The 19,560-nt window shown below is 40.0% G+C and overlaps 1 protein-coding gene across 2 annotated transcripts in view; it reads left to right on the top strand.

Annotated features, from left to right (window-relative positions):
• Positions 1 to 19,317, top strand: part of HMGCLL1 (3-hydroxymethyl-3-methylglutaryl-CoA lyase like 1) — a 91,777-nt gene extending 72,460 nt beyond the window's left edge. For both annotated transcript variants that reach the window (XM_054988224.1, XM_054988215.1), the window contains 2 exons: positions 14,041 to 14,166; positions 19,216 to 19,317. In XM_054988224.1, coding sequence (XP_054844199.1) covers positions 14,041 to 14,166; positions 19,216 to 19,317 — 228 coding nt within the window. The remainder of the gene's footprint in view (positions 1 to 14,040; positions 14,167 to 19,215) is intronic.
• The last annotated feature ends 243 nt before the right edge of the window (positions 19,318 to 19,560 follow it).

The following is a 19,560-nucleotide window of genomic DNA, read 5'->3' as shown; positions in this document are numbered from 1 at the left end:
TCTCTCTCTAATGGTTTCCTTTGGGCTTTGTTCAATTGCTTTCTACTGGAGGTAATTTGTATTTCAGCTTTTCTAATTAAATGTATCAAACTCCACCACTGTGAATTTTTCTGCTAGTAATAGCCAGCCATTATTGAGTGTCACATAAATTGCCAACTTTTCATAACATAAGAAGTCGTTGTTTGCTTTTGGCTCCTTGAGAATCAAGCATTTAACACCTCCTTAGCAATCAAAGCTGGGTGTATAAATTTTGGGTGCATTTGTCAGGACAAGAACCTGCTCCATGTTGGTCTTTACTTTCCGGTTGCTTGGAGAAGACACAGAAAAGAGACATCCTTTAGGACCTTTCTGTTTCAGGATGATATCCACATATTTCTACGTAAAATCATTCTGCAAGAAAAACAATTCAACTACAAAGCATATTTAGGAAGCATTTTTCTCTATTACATTTTTATCCTGCCTTTCTTTCAAGGACAGCATACGTAGTTCTCCCCTCCTCTGTTTTAATCTCACAGTAACCACCTAGGCTAATGATGGGAGAGAATCACTGATTCAAGATTTCCTAGAGAGTTTTAGTAAAGCAGATATTTTAATCCAGCCCTAGACACTTCAACTACTATGACACATTGGATCATATACAAATCAGTTACCTCCTTGATCTTCAACATGTCCATTTTTGCCTCCAGTCTAAACAACCATCCAAATTAGGCTGCTACTATTACATCCATCACAGAAGTCACTGATCACTGGTGGCTAAAATAACCCAATGTGTTCATGGCTAAATTAAGGATTAAACCTTACACCACACTTTTCTCTGCTTATCTCTTTCACTGTTTATCTCATGAGACCTGTACAAAACAGCCTCTGTGCTCTGAAGAAGAATTGCCTGTCTTCCTCCAGTTAATCCCTGTCACAGCCTACTGGCAGTGCCACGTATTCAGAAGAAGGCTTGTAGAGTCCAAGCCAGCACTGGCAAAGTTTCTTCCTTCTTCTAAACGTTCCATGAAAGATTCTCATCAGTTCTCCTTTACAAACCACAAGAGGAGGAGGCACTCTTTGGTTTGAGCATTTGCTTGGCTGGACAATTTCTGTCAAAGTTAGGAAATTGTATTGTCTTATAGCCCAACCAGAATATAATGTAACTTTAAACAATTGCTTCTTGTTTGTCTCTCTGTTGTTATGCTAAATGGCTTTTCCCAACCGTTTCTCCATGGTGTTTGGAAACTGTTCACATGCATTCCCTTCTTTGTTTAGGCCAGTGGTCTTTACCAGGAAGCACAGTGGAACAGTCCTGTTCTAGAAGAACATTCTCAATTTTCTGAGCTTTATCTTACATGTCACGCATTTTGAATTCTATCTGCCCCTACCCTTTAAACTTCTGGGCTGTGTGCCTCTGGATTTGGTTTGCCAGTGTCCTCTTTAAAAAAAAGTGGTGGCCAAAACTGCAGACACTTCTCCATCTCAAGCCAGTTCAAGCTAAGACAAACTGCAGCTGTGAAGAGCTTTCAGGAGGGATCTGTCTCATACAAGACAACTCGTTAAGACTTAATTTATGCATGCTGTGTCATGTTTTCTACTTACACTTTGGCTCTGCTGACCACCTCAAATCCCTTCTTTTGCTTAATGTTGACTATGTTAATGCATAAGGGGAGTGGAGATTAGACTGGTAGCTCCACAGGGAAGGGGAAAATATAACAAACAGATGCTTCTCTAAACTTTTTACATGACACTTAAGAGATTTTTCTCTTTTTCTCTGTTGTTTCCCTTGGATCTTTCCAAATGATTGTGTGTGTGGGAAATAAAATGTGCAGTTGTTATCCCTGTGCTGCACCAGGTCCAGATATTGTTCCTCAAACTTCAGTTGAGGGAATATCACATTTTTTGAGCATTCCAACCACAATATATTCTTTCTGGGAAAATGTGATTTCCTCCCTTCCCTCTTGTAGCCAGCACCGCCATTAGAATGGAAAGTGCTGTGTGGAATTTTGTGTGTAAGTGTGGTGGGCATCTATTGGAAAGTGCCTGTGAGATTATTAGTTAAGAATGCCAAAATGCAACCATCCTCCACCCAACAAGTGCACATTCATAGGCTTTAAATTTAGGGGCTGGTGGTCACCCTTATAGCACCCTTTCCCTCATCTATAGTGTTTCCCCATTTTTCTTTATTTTTAAGTTTCCCCTTCTCTAGTGCTGAAGTGCACATCTTCAAGATGAAATATTTCTTCAGTACATCTGTTTCCTCCCCAGCAAGGCTACACAACTTCTGTTAAGTAGGATAGCTTGCAGAATTAAGTAGTGTGACTGCAGTGAAAAGTGTTTTGTTGCCTGAAAGGGGCCCCAGACACGCTTTCAGTAGCCCTATTCCTGTGCAGTTGCAGCAGACGCCTCTGTATAGATCCAGTCTCATCTGACTGTGCCTTGTTTCACTTGAGTATTCAAATGACTGTGTTAGGAGTCAGTATCATCTAATCTTGAAGTGGACTGGGCAATAATCCAGGCTCTTTCCTTTGTGTCTTTGTGTGTGTGTGTCAGAAACAGACGTTCATTTTCAGAACTAGAAACAAATTGGTTCCAAATGCTGTGAATGCAAGAAGCCTTTTTTAATGACTGTTTCTTCAGTTTATAGAATCAAATGTTTAGATTCTTTCCTTTACATTTTAAATAAAGTCTATTTTAAGCGGAGATTTTCATAATTTTTGGTGCCTATATGGCTGTAATGGTTAGCTGAAGCCCTTAAATACAGGCCTTCCAGTTCAACGTTATGCAAGTGTGTATAACATTTCTTTTGCACAATTACCCGAAAGGAAAAGAAAAAAAAACGAAGTTGGTTGGTCCTTTTAAGTAGGGCTGTGCAGGATCTGAAGGAGGCAGTCTTCCCCCATGTCTGCCCCAGCTAGTCCTGGCCAGCTGGCAGCAGCTGCCTGACCAAGTTAGGTATGCCAGATAAGACCTAGCTGGGCCACATCCGTATGCTACATGTGATGGACTGGAAGGTGCAGGCTGAGCCTCATCCTTGGTGCTTCTTCCATGCCAAGCACAGTACTCTCTCCCTGCTACTTTCTTATAGTTCTGCCTAGGCATTCAGAAACAATTTAGCTCATGGCTCGTCCACAAGTTGCAAACAGGGAGCCAGTTTTTCAGTGGACTGTTCATCAGCCTGTTTGTGGTTGTTTGGCAAGTTTCTTCACCACATTCCTTCCTAACAGTGCTGTACAGTGCTATTAGTTTTTCACACTTGCACATTCTCACACTGCTCAGTTGAGTCCTGCTCCCCCGAACAGACCTGGTGATCAGTATACAACTGATCAACACAAACACAGTAAATTTGACCAGGGGCATGCACTTCAAAAAAAAATTTTCATTTTAATTTTATTGCAAGTTTTCAGAAAGAGCATGGTTACTTTTAGCCTGAAATTTCAGAAGTATTTTTTTAAATTTTATTTTGAAATATTAAAGACCAATAGATTGTGAAGTACGCTTGTAACTCAATAGACCAACATTCAACCTGAAGTACCCAAAATCAGAAAATAAAGTAGTTACACAATACAGTATTAATAGTTTCAATATAAGTCCTTATCTAATACCAACATATACAAATTTCAAAATCCAATATTTATACGGGATAGAATAAACTTATTTAAGTGGACATCCATATCTTATAATCAGAATGATTTGGTATAACGTTATTGGTTCTAAAATAAGCAATAACTGGATCCCAATAAGTTTGCATATGGTTAAATTTAGAAAGTACAGAATCTCCCATAAAAAAACAATTTCGAATAATTTGAGACATAATATAACTTTCCCAAATCCTATCATACCATATTTCAAGTGTAAGTTTTGCAGAGTCTTTCCAACAAGAAGCAATAGTCTGCCGAGCTGCAGCTACCAACAAAGAGATAAAGCTTCTCTTGCATTTTTGCACTGAAATATCTGGCCAGTGATCCAAAAGCAAAAATTCGGGACTAGGAGGAAAATTTCAGAAGTATTGAAACATATCAGGAATCTGTTTTGGGTGATTTTTTTCAGGTTTGGAAATACTGGGTATCTGGCCTCTATCTGGTCTACTGCTACTGTTTTGAATGGGTGATAGATCTAGTGTGCAGACTTCCAATGGACGCTGAAATGATATTGAAAAGATCCTTTAATTTGAGGGTATAGATTTTGGGAAGCCCAAAATTTCAGGAGGGTCTTTTGCTGTTTTGGATATCCCTGAGGCAAAATGAAACAGCAAATTTAAGCTATAATTTCAGTTTAGAAATATTTGAACACACCTCTCAATTCAACTGTCAGACACTTTCATTGTGAAATTTGTGGCATCTCTAGTGCTGCACGAGTGATTTCGGGCATCTTCTTCCTATGTGACACATGATGTTTCCTACTTGTCATTTGATTAGTGTTAGAACTCATGTTCTTGACTTGCAATTTCACATTGGTGCTCTGTCACCCTACATAGCCAACAACATTTAGGATTTTTTTAAAAGTAAAGTCGCTTGAATATCCATTCAGCTAGCCACATGGGCAATATACGTACAAAGATTTATGCTTGGCAAACACATGCCTAAAACTATCTGCTATGTTATCTAAAAATTTCCCTTCATAATCTAATAATTTTTAATTGATCATACTTATAGCATAGAGTAGTATGGTTCAGAGAAATGAATAATTAGAATGAGTGATCCTTTCTATGATGGAAAATGATACTCTTTTTCTGAGCTTCTTTTGTATTTATGACCTACTCTTAAGCTTAAAGATACAGTAGGCAAAAGGAAAATGAACAATACATTTTTAATGAAAAGCAGTTCTTTTCTGATAAACCTGAGTCCCCAGAGCCACCCTAGGCAGGTCTTGAGTGCTTTTAAAAGGATGCAATCCAGGTGAAATCAAGCACTTTTAAGTTCCATTGATTCATCTCTTTTCCTTGAGATCAGCGGGATTTAATAGTGCCAAACATTGCATCCAAAATTAGCGAAGAGGATGTGATAATATTAGCCAATCAGGGCTCTCTGAGCAGGATGACATGTATCTCATTTGAACACTGATGGAATAATAATACATTTTATTAGTAAATGCATGCCACATTGTATAAGAGAAACAAATGACAAATTTAAAATAAGAAGTAAATTAAAAGCCACCTGACCATTGTAGGTCAATAGTTTAATACAACACAGAATATTAAAAATACCTAGTTATATGTTCTTTCAGTTTCCAAATGAAACCTGGTCTAGAGTTAATCTAAATAAAGATTTCTGTCATAAATACAGTTGGGGCTTATCCATGACTTTGTGAACGTGGCATATCAGTGGAAGAAATATTGACTGGTTGTAGCTTTAGAAAATATTTTAGAAATTGTCCATCTGAGGTCCGGGGTAATTAGAGGCTATTCTGTGGAGATTGACAGGCTAAATTACTGGCTAATGTTTACACAACAAAACATATGCCCAGTACAATATCCTACACTGATGTTAGTGAAACCAGAGTCCGGAAATGTACAGTGGAAACAAGACCTGGTACTTTTCTTGTGCCAACACAAACAGCAATTACAGCACAGTGTGAGAGGAGTCATAAGGAATACCAGTGCGTATCAGTAGTTCAACAAAGTCAGCACTTTTGTGTAATTGCAGGGGAAAGGGCTGAAAAACATTACAGATCTCAGCAAGAAATGGCCCTTTATACTTTTAAACTGATCCTTGATAAAACAATGCCGGGGTCATGAGAAGGCTACTCTGCCAATTTTGCTCTCACCGTGGGATCCATGGACATCTGGCTGAGCTGCGGAAGCTGGAAAACATCTTTAATATTCTCTTGACAGTAAAAACGGACATGTGGAAAACATTCTAACCTGTTAATCTGTGGTGCTCCTGAAAAAAAAGGAAAAAGAAGGACATTTGGCTTTATACTTTGTGATGATAAATAGAAGTCTTCAGGTTCAGCAGTAAATGGCATGAAACAAAGACTGAAAGCTCCATTCCCCAAGTATAGCTGGAGAAGAATATGCACCTGTGTGACTCTCATGATGCTATAAATGCCAGGAGTTACTTTTAATTTGCCCCTACATTTTGACAACCTGTATTTCAAAATAATGCAGTTAATATTCTTTATAAATATTCTTTGCAAATAATGTATAGTCACTCAAAAAGTTGCTAAAAATATATTTGGAGAACGCCTTTGAAATTATTGTGTATTGTTTTTCTTAGTGACTTTTCTGTAACTCCACATAAAAGCAGAGCGAGATGTTTGTTTTGAAACTGTAATTCAAAAAGTCAAGTGTGAGGGGCACTTAAACATGCTAAAACCAAGGAGAGCCTAATGGTGTGATCCTAAACAGAGTTATATCCTTCTATGTCCACTGACTTTGATTGACTTAGAAAGTTGTAACTCTGCTTAGGAATGCCCTGTAAGTCTGTAATAGATTGTGGCCATAGATTTAAGGTCACACAGTCTACCGCAGGGTTTACATAGTGATTTCAAAGGGCTTGTGTGCCTAACTTTGTGTTGGTTATAGACTCATAGGATTGGATCCTACCAGGTTTCTGTGTCATCTAGGGTTGCCAGACTCCAGGTGGAGCCTGGAGATCTTCTGGAATTACGACTGATCTCCAGACTACAGTGATCAATTCCCCTGGAGAAAATAGTCTCTTTGGAGGGTAATCTCTATGGCACTATAATCTGCTGAACTCCAGCCCCTTCCCTAACCTCACCCTCCCCAGGCTTCACACCCAAAATATCTAGGTATTTCCCAGCCCGGAGCTGGTAGCTCCAGTGTGATCCTACCTGATTCTTCTGTCATTGTAGCCCCTGTCTTGTGTGACTTTAATTCAGGTTTGAAACTCTAGTTAAAAAAACTGAAGCATGATTCAGATGACCGTCTGAAAATGCTTTAATTTCATTGTTTATCATGTCCGTTACTGACATTGTGGTTTGTTGTTACATGAATGGAGTCGGGGAAATCTTTGGGGTCCTACACTCCCTCCCCTCATGTATGTCCAGTTAAAATGTTTGCATTCATGATAGAACATTGTTACATCAGAACCACAAACTGCGATTCTCTTCCATCCAAACCAGAAACCATGGTTTAGAATCCTTGTTTATAGGGCAGAAGAAAAAACACACACTCATAGTTGTGGTTTAGATTAAATTACACATTACATTCTTCAGAAAAAGTGGAAGTGTTTAATTTTTGAGCTATACTTGAAGTCTAGACAATGTGACAGAATAAGACCTAGCTATTTTCATTTCAGTAAAATAAGGAACAGACTACTTTGCCAGATTTAAATCATTTGATAGTCATTTTAAAATTAAAATTTGTTTCAGTAAAAATGATGAGGAACAGTAGAAGCATGGAGATTGAAGCATATGACCTAGTCCATTGCACACACCACATGACCATTGCACACTGATCATTTTCATGTGCAGGCTGCCCTATTCATTTTGCTTATGTAGACTGGGTTCCTGATTGATAAGAAGCTTTAGGGGTGCAGAACATTTGTTTGGGGACAATGGATCACTCATGACTGTAAACAACTATAGAAACAGAGTGCTTTATTGAAAAAATTCTGATGCTTTGCTATCTGGAATCGTATTTATCTTCATTTAGTCTTGTAAGTGAAAAGGGAAATGTTACAGCACTTAAGGTAAATTCCCTGAATTATATTGCCATACATTGCAAATAGACATTATGTAGTAGAGTAGCAAATATTCCAAATGCTTCCATGGGATATGGCAAGAAATAATAATAATACACAGCATAGATTTCAACCTGTGTTATATTGAAATCCACCTTAAACAAAAGTAGGAAAAGAAGTAAAAATGATGGATTTCTGGATTAGCATGGAAGTTCAAGGTCCATGTAAACCATGAATTATATTGTTATACCATCTGTGTTACAGTGAAAATATCAGCAGGTTTTTACTAGAGTCCTTTTAGAGGTGTTTAGTATATTTTTTGTTACCAGGCAAGTGATCCTGAAAAATACCAGCATTCTTAAAATAATAAAGATGACTTAAACCAGAATTCTAAAGGAAGAGTTGTGTATTCCAATAACCCTAAGAGGAGAAGCAAAGACTTCTGCTGCAGTAGGAGACTTTTGAGAAGGCATGCTAAAATAACCTTTCTTTGGGGAAAAATGAAAAGTTACGTACTTAAACTGAGATTCAAAGGACAGGGTACCATTGTTAGATTTCATTATGATTTTTGAATTCTTGCTGTAGTTGGGCTGTTCCTATACTATATACTGATTTCAATAGGATTAGGTCTAGAGATTTCAATAGAGACTGAGCATATGTTTAACTGCCCTATTGGAATGAATGGGACATAAATGTGCATAACTTTAGATGGGTCATACTCTTTGAATTTACAAGTTTCAAAATGTTTAATTCTTTGTCAATATAATAGCCCCATGAGGCAAGTCACAGTAATTCCCATTTGACAAGTGGGGAACAAAATCTTAACATCAAGATTTTATTTACTTATTTATACCCTGCTTTTGTCCCCAGTGGCAACACAAAGCTGCTTACAACATTTTTCTCCTCTTGTCCATTTTACCCTCACAACAATAATCCTGTGAGGTAAATTAAGCTGATGGAGTAACTTGTCCAAGGTCAACCAGTGAATTTCCACGGCAGAGTGGCATTACAAACGACTCGCCAATTTCTTAGTCCAGCACTAAGTCTAGCCACTACACCAAGCTGAGATTTGTTCATATCACACAGTAAATCTTAACTAGAATGAGGTCTGAACAGATAGTCTAGGTTTCAGCTTAGTAATAGATTCACTAGAAGCATACTTGTGTAGAGAATTTATATTTTCCCTCTCTAAGGACCTGCTCACAAAGAAAAACAGTTCAATAATATCATTAAAAGCAACAACATAAAAATATAAATATTAAAACAAGGCAGAGCATCAAAACATATAAATTAACATTCAGAAGCATAAATCAGTATCTCTGATTCTTGGCATGGCCAAATCAGTGGATACTTAAATCCAAAGTTTGGGGCCATGAACAGAGAAGATGAATCTTTCTACAACCCTGAGAGAAGCCCCAAGTTTGCAGAAAAATCTGAAACCTAAAAACAAACAAACGAAAACACTGAGGGGGGGGGGGTTAATCCTCCCAAAATAATAGAAGCTGCACCTGCAGCTTTAAGAAACAAATACCCTCTGTAGGCAATCACAACAGCATTGCCAGCTAAAACATTGGTTTGTCTCAGTAAAAGGCAGCAGGAAGGGTCAGTGACCTTTCCAAGCAATTTTGGCTTTTGACAGAGGAATCATTAAGGCCAGGCCTACCAGTAACCTCCGGGCAACTTGATTCCACATGACTTGCATAATTCACCCAGGATTGGTTGCTTGCTACTGTTCAACAGCAGCCACCCCACAAAAGGCAGGTGGTGTAGTAGTAAAGGGTTTCAGACTAGGATCTCAGAGCCTGAGTTTGAACCCCTCCTCTGCCATGGAAGCTTGTTGGGTGACCATGGACCAGTCATAGATTCTTAGCCTAACCTCATAGGGTTGTTATGAAGGTAAATTGGAGACGAAAATAATGTAAGCTGCTTTGGGTCCCCATTGTGCAGAAAGGTGGGGTATAAATCAAGTAAATAAATATTAAATACAGCTGAAGATGGGGGGCAGATAAAAGGGAAGTCAGCTGTGGGCAAGGAGAGAAGGAAGCAGGGAAAGGGGAGAATATATGGGGGCTATCAGGAGACGGGAAATAGGAAATATCAGGGAGGGGATACAGGAGAAAATGAGATGCCTCCCACAAGTCCTTGTGGGTCCCCCACTTGCAATATCCATAAAACCATTCTCAACCTAGAAGCAAACTATTAAAACAGTTTTTAAAAGATAAAATGCGCTCAGTTAAAAGTCCAGGTTTTTAAAAAATGCCAGAGATAAAGTGCCATCACAGAAGAAGTCCTATCTTTGGTTGCCACCCATTTCACCTCTGCAGGCAGGAGCATGGAGAGGAAGGCTTGGGAAGAGAATCTTAACGGACTGTCTGAACATTCAAGATTCTGTTTAATACTTCTGCTATTGGCCAATCACAAAGCACATTTTGAGCAGATTCTTCCAAATGTGACCACACCCATAAGTCTTCCCCATTGAGATCAATGGGAATTTTAACTTTGGATTGATTGTGTTTTGTAAGTCATGCACATGTCTGTCTGGATATCCATATCTTACAGATATATCTATTTAATATATTAGTGGTTTCAAACACATCACTATCCATGGGGGAAATACAGAATGTGAAATGGTGCAGACATTCTAATTTCTTTATATTCTTGTATGGTGTTCTTGTCAGTTTCGGTCAGTTTCTTGTCATTTTCATTGCTGCCTTTGACAATCTTTTGGGTTGTTTTATGCCATCTGTGCAGGGCCGGCGCGCCCATTGAGGCCAGGTAGACAGTGGCCTCAGGGCGTGGGGTGCCAGAGGGGGTGCTGGAGGAGACGTGGGGGTGGGAGCGCGTGTCACAGAGCTGCAGCCTCCTAGCCCTCCTGCCACAAGCCGCCGCCAGCACACGCCCCCGGCTGGGCTCAGCAGCCGCGGGCAGGCGTCTGCGGCGGTGCAGGGAAACAGAGCAGGAGAGCTCAGAGGCCACCCACGCGCCTTCCCAGCCGTCCGCCACAGCAATTGGGCTGGCGGGGTGCACTTGCCCGTGATGACGCGTGACATCATCATGCAAGCTGGTGCGTGTGCGCGGGCGCCCGGCCACTGGCCAGCCACAGGCGCCAAAAACCCTGGCACCGCTGCTGCATCTGTGCATCATGTTTATGGCATTTGATATTTATAAGTAACTGAGGCTGAAAAATGCTTTAATTTTAAAAAGAAATTTTTGGACTGGAAAAAAGATTCAAAAACCAAGGCTCATGGGTTCATTTCTTAAAAGGTTCTGAAATAAAAATGGGGCTATTCAAATGGAAGCAGACAGCTTTTAAAATTTGTTTTCATCCTTATATTTTGTGTATTTGGAAGATCATAGGATGAGTCCACAAGTGAGAGAACAGATGCAATGTGAATATGAAAATGTTATTCATGTCTGCAAATATGTAGAAGGTCTAATAAAAGGATATCACTGCACCTTGCTAATCATTCTGTCTCTCTTTTATGGAGACAACCCACCATTATTTTGTTTTGGGTAGCAGTACTGAGAGAGAGAATACATTTTAAAATGTCATATTAATGCTCTCCATGCAGCATTGTTTCCCCTTGCTTGCTTTACTATTTAAAAGTTATTAAAATCTTAAATAAAATGTTACAGTTTCCAAATTGTACTAGTCACTCAAATAGAAAGTGGCACTTTTTGAGGCAACAGTGCCTCCAAGTGGTCAGTGAAACAATAGTTTTCACTTTTTGAAAAAAAAAGTATGATGATTCATTTCAGGAGTATGAATCTTACATACCTACAGGATTGAGCCTTAAAAAAACACATCCACTATTTCCCCCATTCTTTTCCATCACTATGGAGTACAGTTTGGAATATCTGAAGCACTTCCAACAATATATTACTACAATAAATTACTAGGAACACAGTTACAAATCGAAATGATAATAGAGACACTAAAGTACCACTGCGTACAAATTCAATGAAGGTTCATATTTACATGTGTATATCAATAAAGCCTTATAATGGTTGTTTTGCAAAATATTCACTGCACAGATTATAAATCCATAACCATATATAAATATGAACCTTCACTGAATTTGTACACAGTTGTACTTCCAACAATTCCACTTTTTTATTTTCCTGCCCCATTCCAATGTGTTCCTTTTTAAATGTATTTAGATTAGTGCTATAATGCTATAGCACTGTAATGACAAGTATAATAGGTTCTCTGAATTCTTAGTTTTCATTTAAAAAAGTAAGTCTCTAGCCCTATCACTTCTGGAGATACAAGGAAAAGGGTGTCTCTCCAAGGAAAAGGAGCTAAGGACTTACTTTGCAAAAAATGAAAGCAAAGAATCTGCTGTGCCTTTCAGTTCTATAGTGCTATAGTGATATTTTGTGTTGGTTTTTTTAATGCAAAAGCCCACGGGGGGGGGGGGTAGCTACTTCCAGTGCCAGAAAAGGTGTTGCTGTTTGAAATGGCCACAGCAATTCACATACAGTTCATAAACAGATATAAATGCTGTTTGAACACCCCGCCCCCTAACACACACATTACTTTACATGGAGTTGGAGCAGTAATTGATAATAACTGGGTTAAAATGGAAACGTGAAAGGGACCTTATGGTTGTCAGCCCTCAACTGGCAACCCTCAGAAGCATTGTTACATCACTTCCAGTTGCGTACCTGAAATTTGATGTCATGGCACCACACAATGCTCCCCCCCCCCCATATTTACTGTCACTGCTCCACTGAGTGGCAGCACTTGCCCACTGTGGCAGGCAACCTGGCAGCCTAACCACACGGGAACCAGCAATTCATGTTTTGCTGCTTTTGCCCAGTAAAGCACAATAGATTTCAGCAACACATGGAATATTAACAGCCAAACAAAAACTCGTCCATCATACTGGGCCATATTTACTCATTTGTAGAAGTCTAAAGTCCATTCATATTGTTTATGTAGCTTTGGGAGACCTTTAGTTGGTGCACTTAATCACAGCTGCCTCTGACACATTGAGGAGTAACCTGTAGACAAAGTTTTGTCACTTCGATATGTGAATATTTGCAAGTGGAAAATGGTAATCACTCAAATGCATGCAAGGGAGAATATAAGCAGCTTTTCTCCCAAACATATACTAGTAACTATTCCTATTGAATATTGCCTGTATTTCAATACAACTAAATACATTAAAGTCCATATTATGTTAGCTGATGCCTTATAATACATTAAATTCACTCTGAGTCTTGTAGAGCAGCTTTATAGTGACATAGTTCTTTAATTATCACTCTTTTATCCAAAGATTTAACCTTGAAAGCATTTGGATGGTATCCAAGATACTTGATTTTTTTAAAAAGCAAGACCACCTGTGTAGTGATTTGGTAAAGACCTCTTCAAATTGGCTCAACTGTGGAGGTGATCTTGAGCAGCCTGCCTCTTTTTATTGCTCACTTATCTAATCTGATAAAGCAGGCTATAAATTGGTTTAATATCCCAGTAGACAAGTGGGCCCTGCCATTTTCCATCCTTGTTCAAGAGCTGATAGGCCAGGCCTGCACAAGTAGTAACTTGCCAAGCTGAATGCAGGATACCACCTGTGCACTGCAGTCCTCAAGGAGCTCAGGTAACCTTTTGGTTTTGTTGCTTGCTTGGAAATGTACGAGCAGAGGTGTGAGTGTGCGGGAGACTTGACCATCATCAAACAGACCAGCACACATGGCTAGCCTGTCTTTGGCAAGGTTTGTTACAGGCCTATTTCTGGCAATTTGTTTTTAGGGTTAGATTCCAGTAAAATTTTATGTGATGCACTGTTTTTAGACATTGAAAAAAGCCGATGCAATAAAGGAGCTATGAGTGCCAAGGATCCTGTTTCTTGTGATTGCTTGTTGGGGTTGCCAAATGCTAGACCGCTGGATGCTGCTAATTGAGATAATCTCTTTTGAAAACATAGTGAAAATAGTATTTTCACACAAGATTTTTTAAAAATCCTGTTCATGAATGCAGTCCATCATATACTTAAATCCCAGTGACCCATTCCCCCCCCACATATAATTTCAAAACTATGCAGAGTTAATCTAGACTAAGCCCATTGAAAGCAATGATTTTAGTTTGGAGTAAATCTCCATTGGATTTCACTGTTTGGAACAACATTGCAAGATGTAAAGTGTTTTTGTTCTCTCGGGACTACTGCAACTTGGTAGGAGCATGTTAGGAACTTGGTACATGTGCAAAAGTGGAGTCACACATTATTGTCTAAAATGCAACACCACACAAAACACAGGGTGTGTTTTGTGTGTGTGTGTGTGTGTGTATAGTTACCCATGAAATGAAGAAAATGTGTTCAGCTTAGACATAGCGCAGCTGCATGTGCATTTTAATTGTGAATGATCAGCTTGATGGAAACATGACTTTGGTGGTGCTGTGATTGCTTTCTAGATGGGGGTCAGTGTGGTGGATTCTGCTGTTGCTGGTTTAGGAGGCTGTCCATATGCGAAAGGCGCCACAGGAAATGTCGCCACAGAAGATTTAATATACATGCTTAATGGTTTAGGGATCAACACGGTAAGATATCCCCCCCTCCCCATATTCATTTATAAGATTTTGCATGTTTCTAAAAGCTCTGAATTGGAGAAGAGGGAAGTACCATTTGTATAAGTACATGCTTGCTATAATGCATTCAAAGATGAAATGTATTACAACAAACAGATGTTTACCAAAGAATTACTCTTCCCCTTGATGCAGTGCAGATTGTTGACTGTGAAATGTTGGGCTATTGGGCATATATATGGTCTTGAGAAAAGACTTGCAGGTATTTGTTACTAGAAATAATCCTGCTTGGCAATTCATTATTGATAGCAGAATATATCTTATCTTTCCCAAGGACATATTGTGCAACTCTGTTCTATATGTAAATAGTGAAATAGACCCCATTCCAGGAATTTGCTTGTGCATTTTGAGTTTTGTGTTCATGAAACAAACGATCTGTGCATGCAAAGGCACTCATATGGGTGAAACACATTTTTCCAAGGATATGAATGTGAGAAGCTGGCTTATACACAATCATACCACCTGTTTGTCTGTCTCAGTGCTATCTCATCCACTTGATGGTGGCTATTTAAAATTTCCCAGCGCTGTTCTTTCAGGCCTCCTTAACACTAGTGGTACCATGGATCACATGCAAAAGATCTAGCATTGGACTATGGCTCTTCCCTTGATCCATTCGATGTGCAGAAAACCAGCATTGGATTGGTAGTCATTGACAAAGTTGCAGGCCCACTGAGTTGCCCTTCAGGTAGTCTCACAGCTGCATAATAGCCCTATGAGGAGCTCACACATGCATGTATATAGAGGTGGGGGATCTGCAAGGACTTGTGGGGGCATCTCATTTTCCTCCCCCTCCACCATGTCCTCTTTCCTTTCATCGCCCTCCATAGCCTCTTCCTTGTTCCTGCTTCCTTCTCTCCTTCCCACCTGACTTTATCTCCCCCCCCCGCCTTTAACTTTCTCCCCTCCCTGGGTGCTTCTTCTCGATGACCCAGTTGTATGGTACCAGCTGAGCCAGGCCCAGTTGCGTGGTGGGGAACACGCAAGGACTTGTATGGGGCATTTCACTTTTTTCTGTATTATCTTTCCCATATTATTTCCTCTTTCTCTCCTCCTGGCAGCTTCTATACCTTCACCTTTCCCTATGTCCTTCTTTCCACTAAACAACTTACTTTCTATCTGCCCCCAATCTACACCTATATTTCTTAATTTCCTTCCTTTATGTACTACCTTTCATCACAGTGGGTACCCAAAGCAGCTTGTTTCCATATTATATATATTATCCTCACAACAATCTTGAAAGGTGCTGAGAGTGTGTGGCTGGATCAAAGTCACCCAGTCAGCTTCTATAGCAGAGCAGTGATGCAAACCTGAGTCTCCCACATCCTACTCTGAAACTCTTAGCACTATACTACACAGGCTTTGGGGTGGGGGGTGGGGGGCTGCTGTTGAGCAGTACCAAGCAAGTGGCCTGGGTGAGTCATGCAAGTCTTGTGATATAGACTTGCCCGGTGGTTGCTTCTGCGTCTGGCCCCAGTGAATCCTCCCTCAAAGGACAAAACAGCCCTAGAAAGGGCCTTCCCCCTCCTCCTGCCTTTTAGTGACAGAAACCAAACCTGGAATACTTGCTAAGCTGTTGTGGTGTCCTAGCAACAGCCACCAAGGGCATCTGATTAAAGTTACAGGTACTCCTTTTATCATTTGGGTTTTTAACCCCCCCCCCCCATTTATTTCAGATTTTTGTGCAAACTTGGAGGATTTTTCAGGTGTGTAAGAAGATCTTTGTCCATTCATGGCTCCAATCTCCGGATTTAAGTATCCTCAGATCAAGGCCACTGGCTATTAGTATATAAGATGTTGAAAGATGGCAACATAATTGTTGTTGAGCATGATGTCTGAAGTTGTAGTTTTTAGCATTTTTTAATTTTACTATCACAGTTATGTTCCTGTCTAAGAGTTTATATTCCTGTTTGCCAGCATACTTCTGTTGATAATAAGTAGCACTTACTAAAATTAAACATTACTTCATGTTTACCTTTAGCCTGAATCATCTCCTGGTTTCCTTTCAGCTCCAGGTTTCAAGGTCTTGCTTTGTTGACTGAAGTCACCTAAAAGGGGAACTCAATGGGTGAAATCCATTCTGAGTATTCATCAGGATAGTATTTATTGCCTCTTTGGAAATATTTTTCAGAGACAATTAATCAAGGAATGGCCATCAGCTGAAGGAAAGCTGAATCAGAACCAACCACAAATATAGTGTAGCATTCTGACAAATACAAAGTAACGTCCTAGTGCCACAGATCTATAACACTGGTAGAGATTCTCAAAGATGCTTCATAAAAATGAATTTTTACAGAAGTTGTATGCCAGAATCAACAGGGTTTGGAATCATAAAGTAGTAATCATTTTGTACACTTCAGTCTTAAAAACGTTTTCCCACAGGTTGAATCCCCTTTATCTATACAATTCATATGAAATTATAGTTCCTTAGTCTCAATGGAACATACTTTCAGGTAAGTGTGTATAGAATCATAGTGCTACTTCAAAGTAAATAGATGCTGTCCTAGCCCTCTATTTTCTTAACCTTTTCTTTCTCCAGAAAACTCTGACTGGCTTTGCTGTCCCTAATTCCCACAACAAACCTGTGAGTTAGCTTAGGCTGAGTGACTGACTACTCCAAGGCTACTGCCGTTAGCTTCAGAACCCTGGTTCCCACCATCCTAGGCTAACTGTGGCCGTTTTCACACTGCTTACCAGCCATGGAATATCATGCTGAGCTCCCAGAATGATAGCATCTTCCTGGCATGCCAGGAAGATGCTGTTGTTCTGGGAGCTCAGTGCGATGTTCCGTAGCCGGTAAGCATTGTGAAAATGGCCCGCACCATCTTGCTGGCTCTCTATATTCTCCAAATAGCCCCCCCCCCGTCTGACTTGCAGTGAAGTGTTTCCTACACACAGCTTTTCTAAATTAAAATCAGAGAACTGTTTACCTGAAATGAAGCAGGTAAGGCAAGTATGTAAGAACAGTTGACCCTCAAAGGACCCCGCTCCCCCTGATCTGGTGAGTAATTGTTCTACATGTTCCTCCTAATTGGAGAGAGAAGTTCCCTGAACAATGAACAGACCAGCAACAAGTGTCCTCCTCTGAGGGCCAAGCTACAAGTGACGAATGACACTTGAACAGCAAGTGTATTTCTCCCTGTTCACTTGCCCCCCACTCAATCCACTTGCTGTTCAAGTGTCATTTGTCACTTGTAGCTTGGCCCTGAGGCAATGATAATTCTTCTGCATCTTCATGTGGAGAGTGATTAAAGTTCCATTCAAATCTGATATAAAAATGGGGTGGCATTGATACCACAACCTCCCAGGTTAATTAAAAACAGCATAGTAAAGCATGCAGATGTGCTGGGGGGGGCCTTATCTTTCCTTGAGCTCACTAGAGCCTTAGCTGATTTCTCGTGGCACACGACAGTGGCTTCCAGCCCGGTACTTGAGAGTGGCTCAAAATCTGACCTACAAATCAGAAAGCCCCAAGTCTGAATCTTGCCTCAGTTGTGATCCATCTGGTGCTTTGGGCAATACTCTTATACTTGTATCTAGGCCAAGGCTGCTAGAAAATGAGGGTTTAAAGGCTTGTTACAGCCTGATTAACAGAGTTAAATGTGCAGTAATATCACAGCTAACGCTGCATTTAACTTAAGAAAATGAGTGGAGACTGGGAAAAGGAAAATGAACGGGGAAAATCGTAAAGAAATGTACTTTATTGAATAAAATTCCATTTACATCAGGAACAAACCTATTAACTATTTCCTACAAACAGCCCCAGTGGCAGGCTGCTCAGCAGACAAGCTGCAACTTGTCTGCCTCTCTCTCTCATGGAGGTGAGAGAACTGCGTGTATCTGCTTTAAGCAGCAACCAGGAGGAGAAGGGAAGAAAGATCCAAAACAGGAAGGGAGAGAAGAGAAACTATCCAATTACCTATAACACTTCACCTTTGGAGACAAACACAGTGCCTCCCAGTGTCCCACACATTAAGTCGAGTCTCATCAGGTCTCCTTTCCAACCTCGTTGTCTTTTGGCTTTCTTTCTTGTGGCCTTCAAAAAGTCCACCTGATCCTCAGGCCTTTCCCACCTACTTTCCTGAGCTCCAGCTGACACACCTTCAAGATGGAGTGTGTGGATTAGGTGGAATCAAATTACATCTGGCTGAGGAGATAAGTGTTTTGGCTGTCCCATTTTTTTCCTACAGCAGTGTGTGGTGTGGGGGAAGCAGCCAATGTGCTGAAACAGCAGTGGAGTAGAGAGATGTGGGTAGCACTTGCCATTTACCTATGTGCTGTTTTCCTCATCTAAATCACCCTCTATAGTTGTGGTAAGCCCATGGGTATAGCATCTTTTCCCCTTGGGCAAATACAACGGTGTCCGCTTTCACGAGGCTGATGCCTGTTAAGATCCTCTTTCAAGGCCTTGCCCTCTGTCAGTCTGTTTGCAAAGGTGAGGTGGGTAGTGACCAGAGAAAGCACCTGGCTTTTGGCATGCCTTCCCCTTTGAGGCTTGCCTGGTGCCTATATTGCTATCCAAAAACATGTATCTTTATTCTGGCTTTTAGCCACAGGACTCTCCTTTGAATCTGTTCTTATGGTTTGCCTCTAGTCTAAGAGCTATTTTAGGTTGCTTAATGTTGTTTTGATGCCACTGGAAGGCTCTCAGTTCGTTTTTAATTACTAGTTTTTAATATTGGCTATTTTTATGGTGCAGTGTTTATGATGTTATTTATTGTTTTACTCTGTGAGCCTCCTTGAGTTGGTCTCTGGACAGCAGCATGTACACTTTTCTCAATAGATAGATGAAGAAAAGCATTCTTCCCCTTCTCCCCACATTTAAGCAAACTGATCAAAAGAAAAATCTCAGGAGATCTGATAATCAATCCATTGTTCCTTATATTGTTTGGCTTCAGGTTATTGCAGTATATGATGATTGTGATGTTAATAAAGTTTGCACTGATAAAAAATTATCTGATTTAATAGACATGACAATAATGTCTTTCTTTCTTTCCATCATTTTAGGGTGTGAATCTTTACAAGGTTATGGAAGCTGGAAATTTCATCTGCACAGCTTTAAACAAGAAAACAAATTCTAAAGTTGCACAAGCTTCCTTCAGTGGCTGAAGTGTATGAGATGAAGTGCTCATTCATAAATGTTAGATATGTGTCCATCAATATGCTCTTTTTATTTATAGCTGCATAAAGCTGCCCTATTGCAAACAAAATACTTTGAGCAGATAAAAAAGGGCAGTGGAGACAATATATTATGCTTATTGTAGCTGTATGTAGAAAAGCAGAAGAGAAGATGTCAGAGCTGATGGCCAAATGAAACTCTGTTTCCTTTTACTTAGGTTTTCAGAGAGAGTG

This window comes from Eublepharis macularius, chromosome 1, assembly GCF_028583425.1.
Source record: "Eublepharis macularius isolate TG4126 chromosome 1, MPM_Emac_v1.0, whole genome shotgun sequence".
Classification (NCBI taxonomy): domain Eukaryota; kingdom Metazoa; phylum Chordata; class Lepidosauria; order Squamata; family Eublepharidae; genus Eublepharis; species Eublepharis macularius.
The sequence above is the reverse complement of the archived record's forward strand: the minus strand, read 5'-3'. Positions and strand labels throughout refer to the sequence as shown.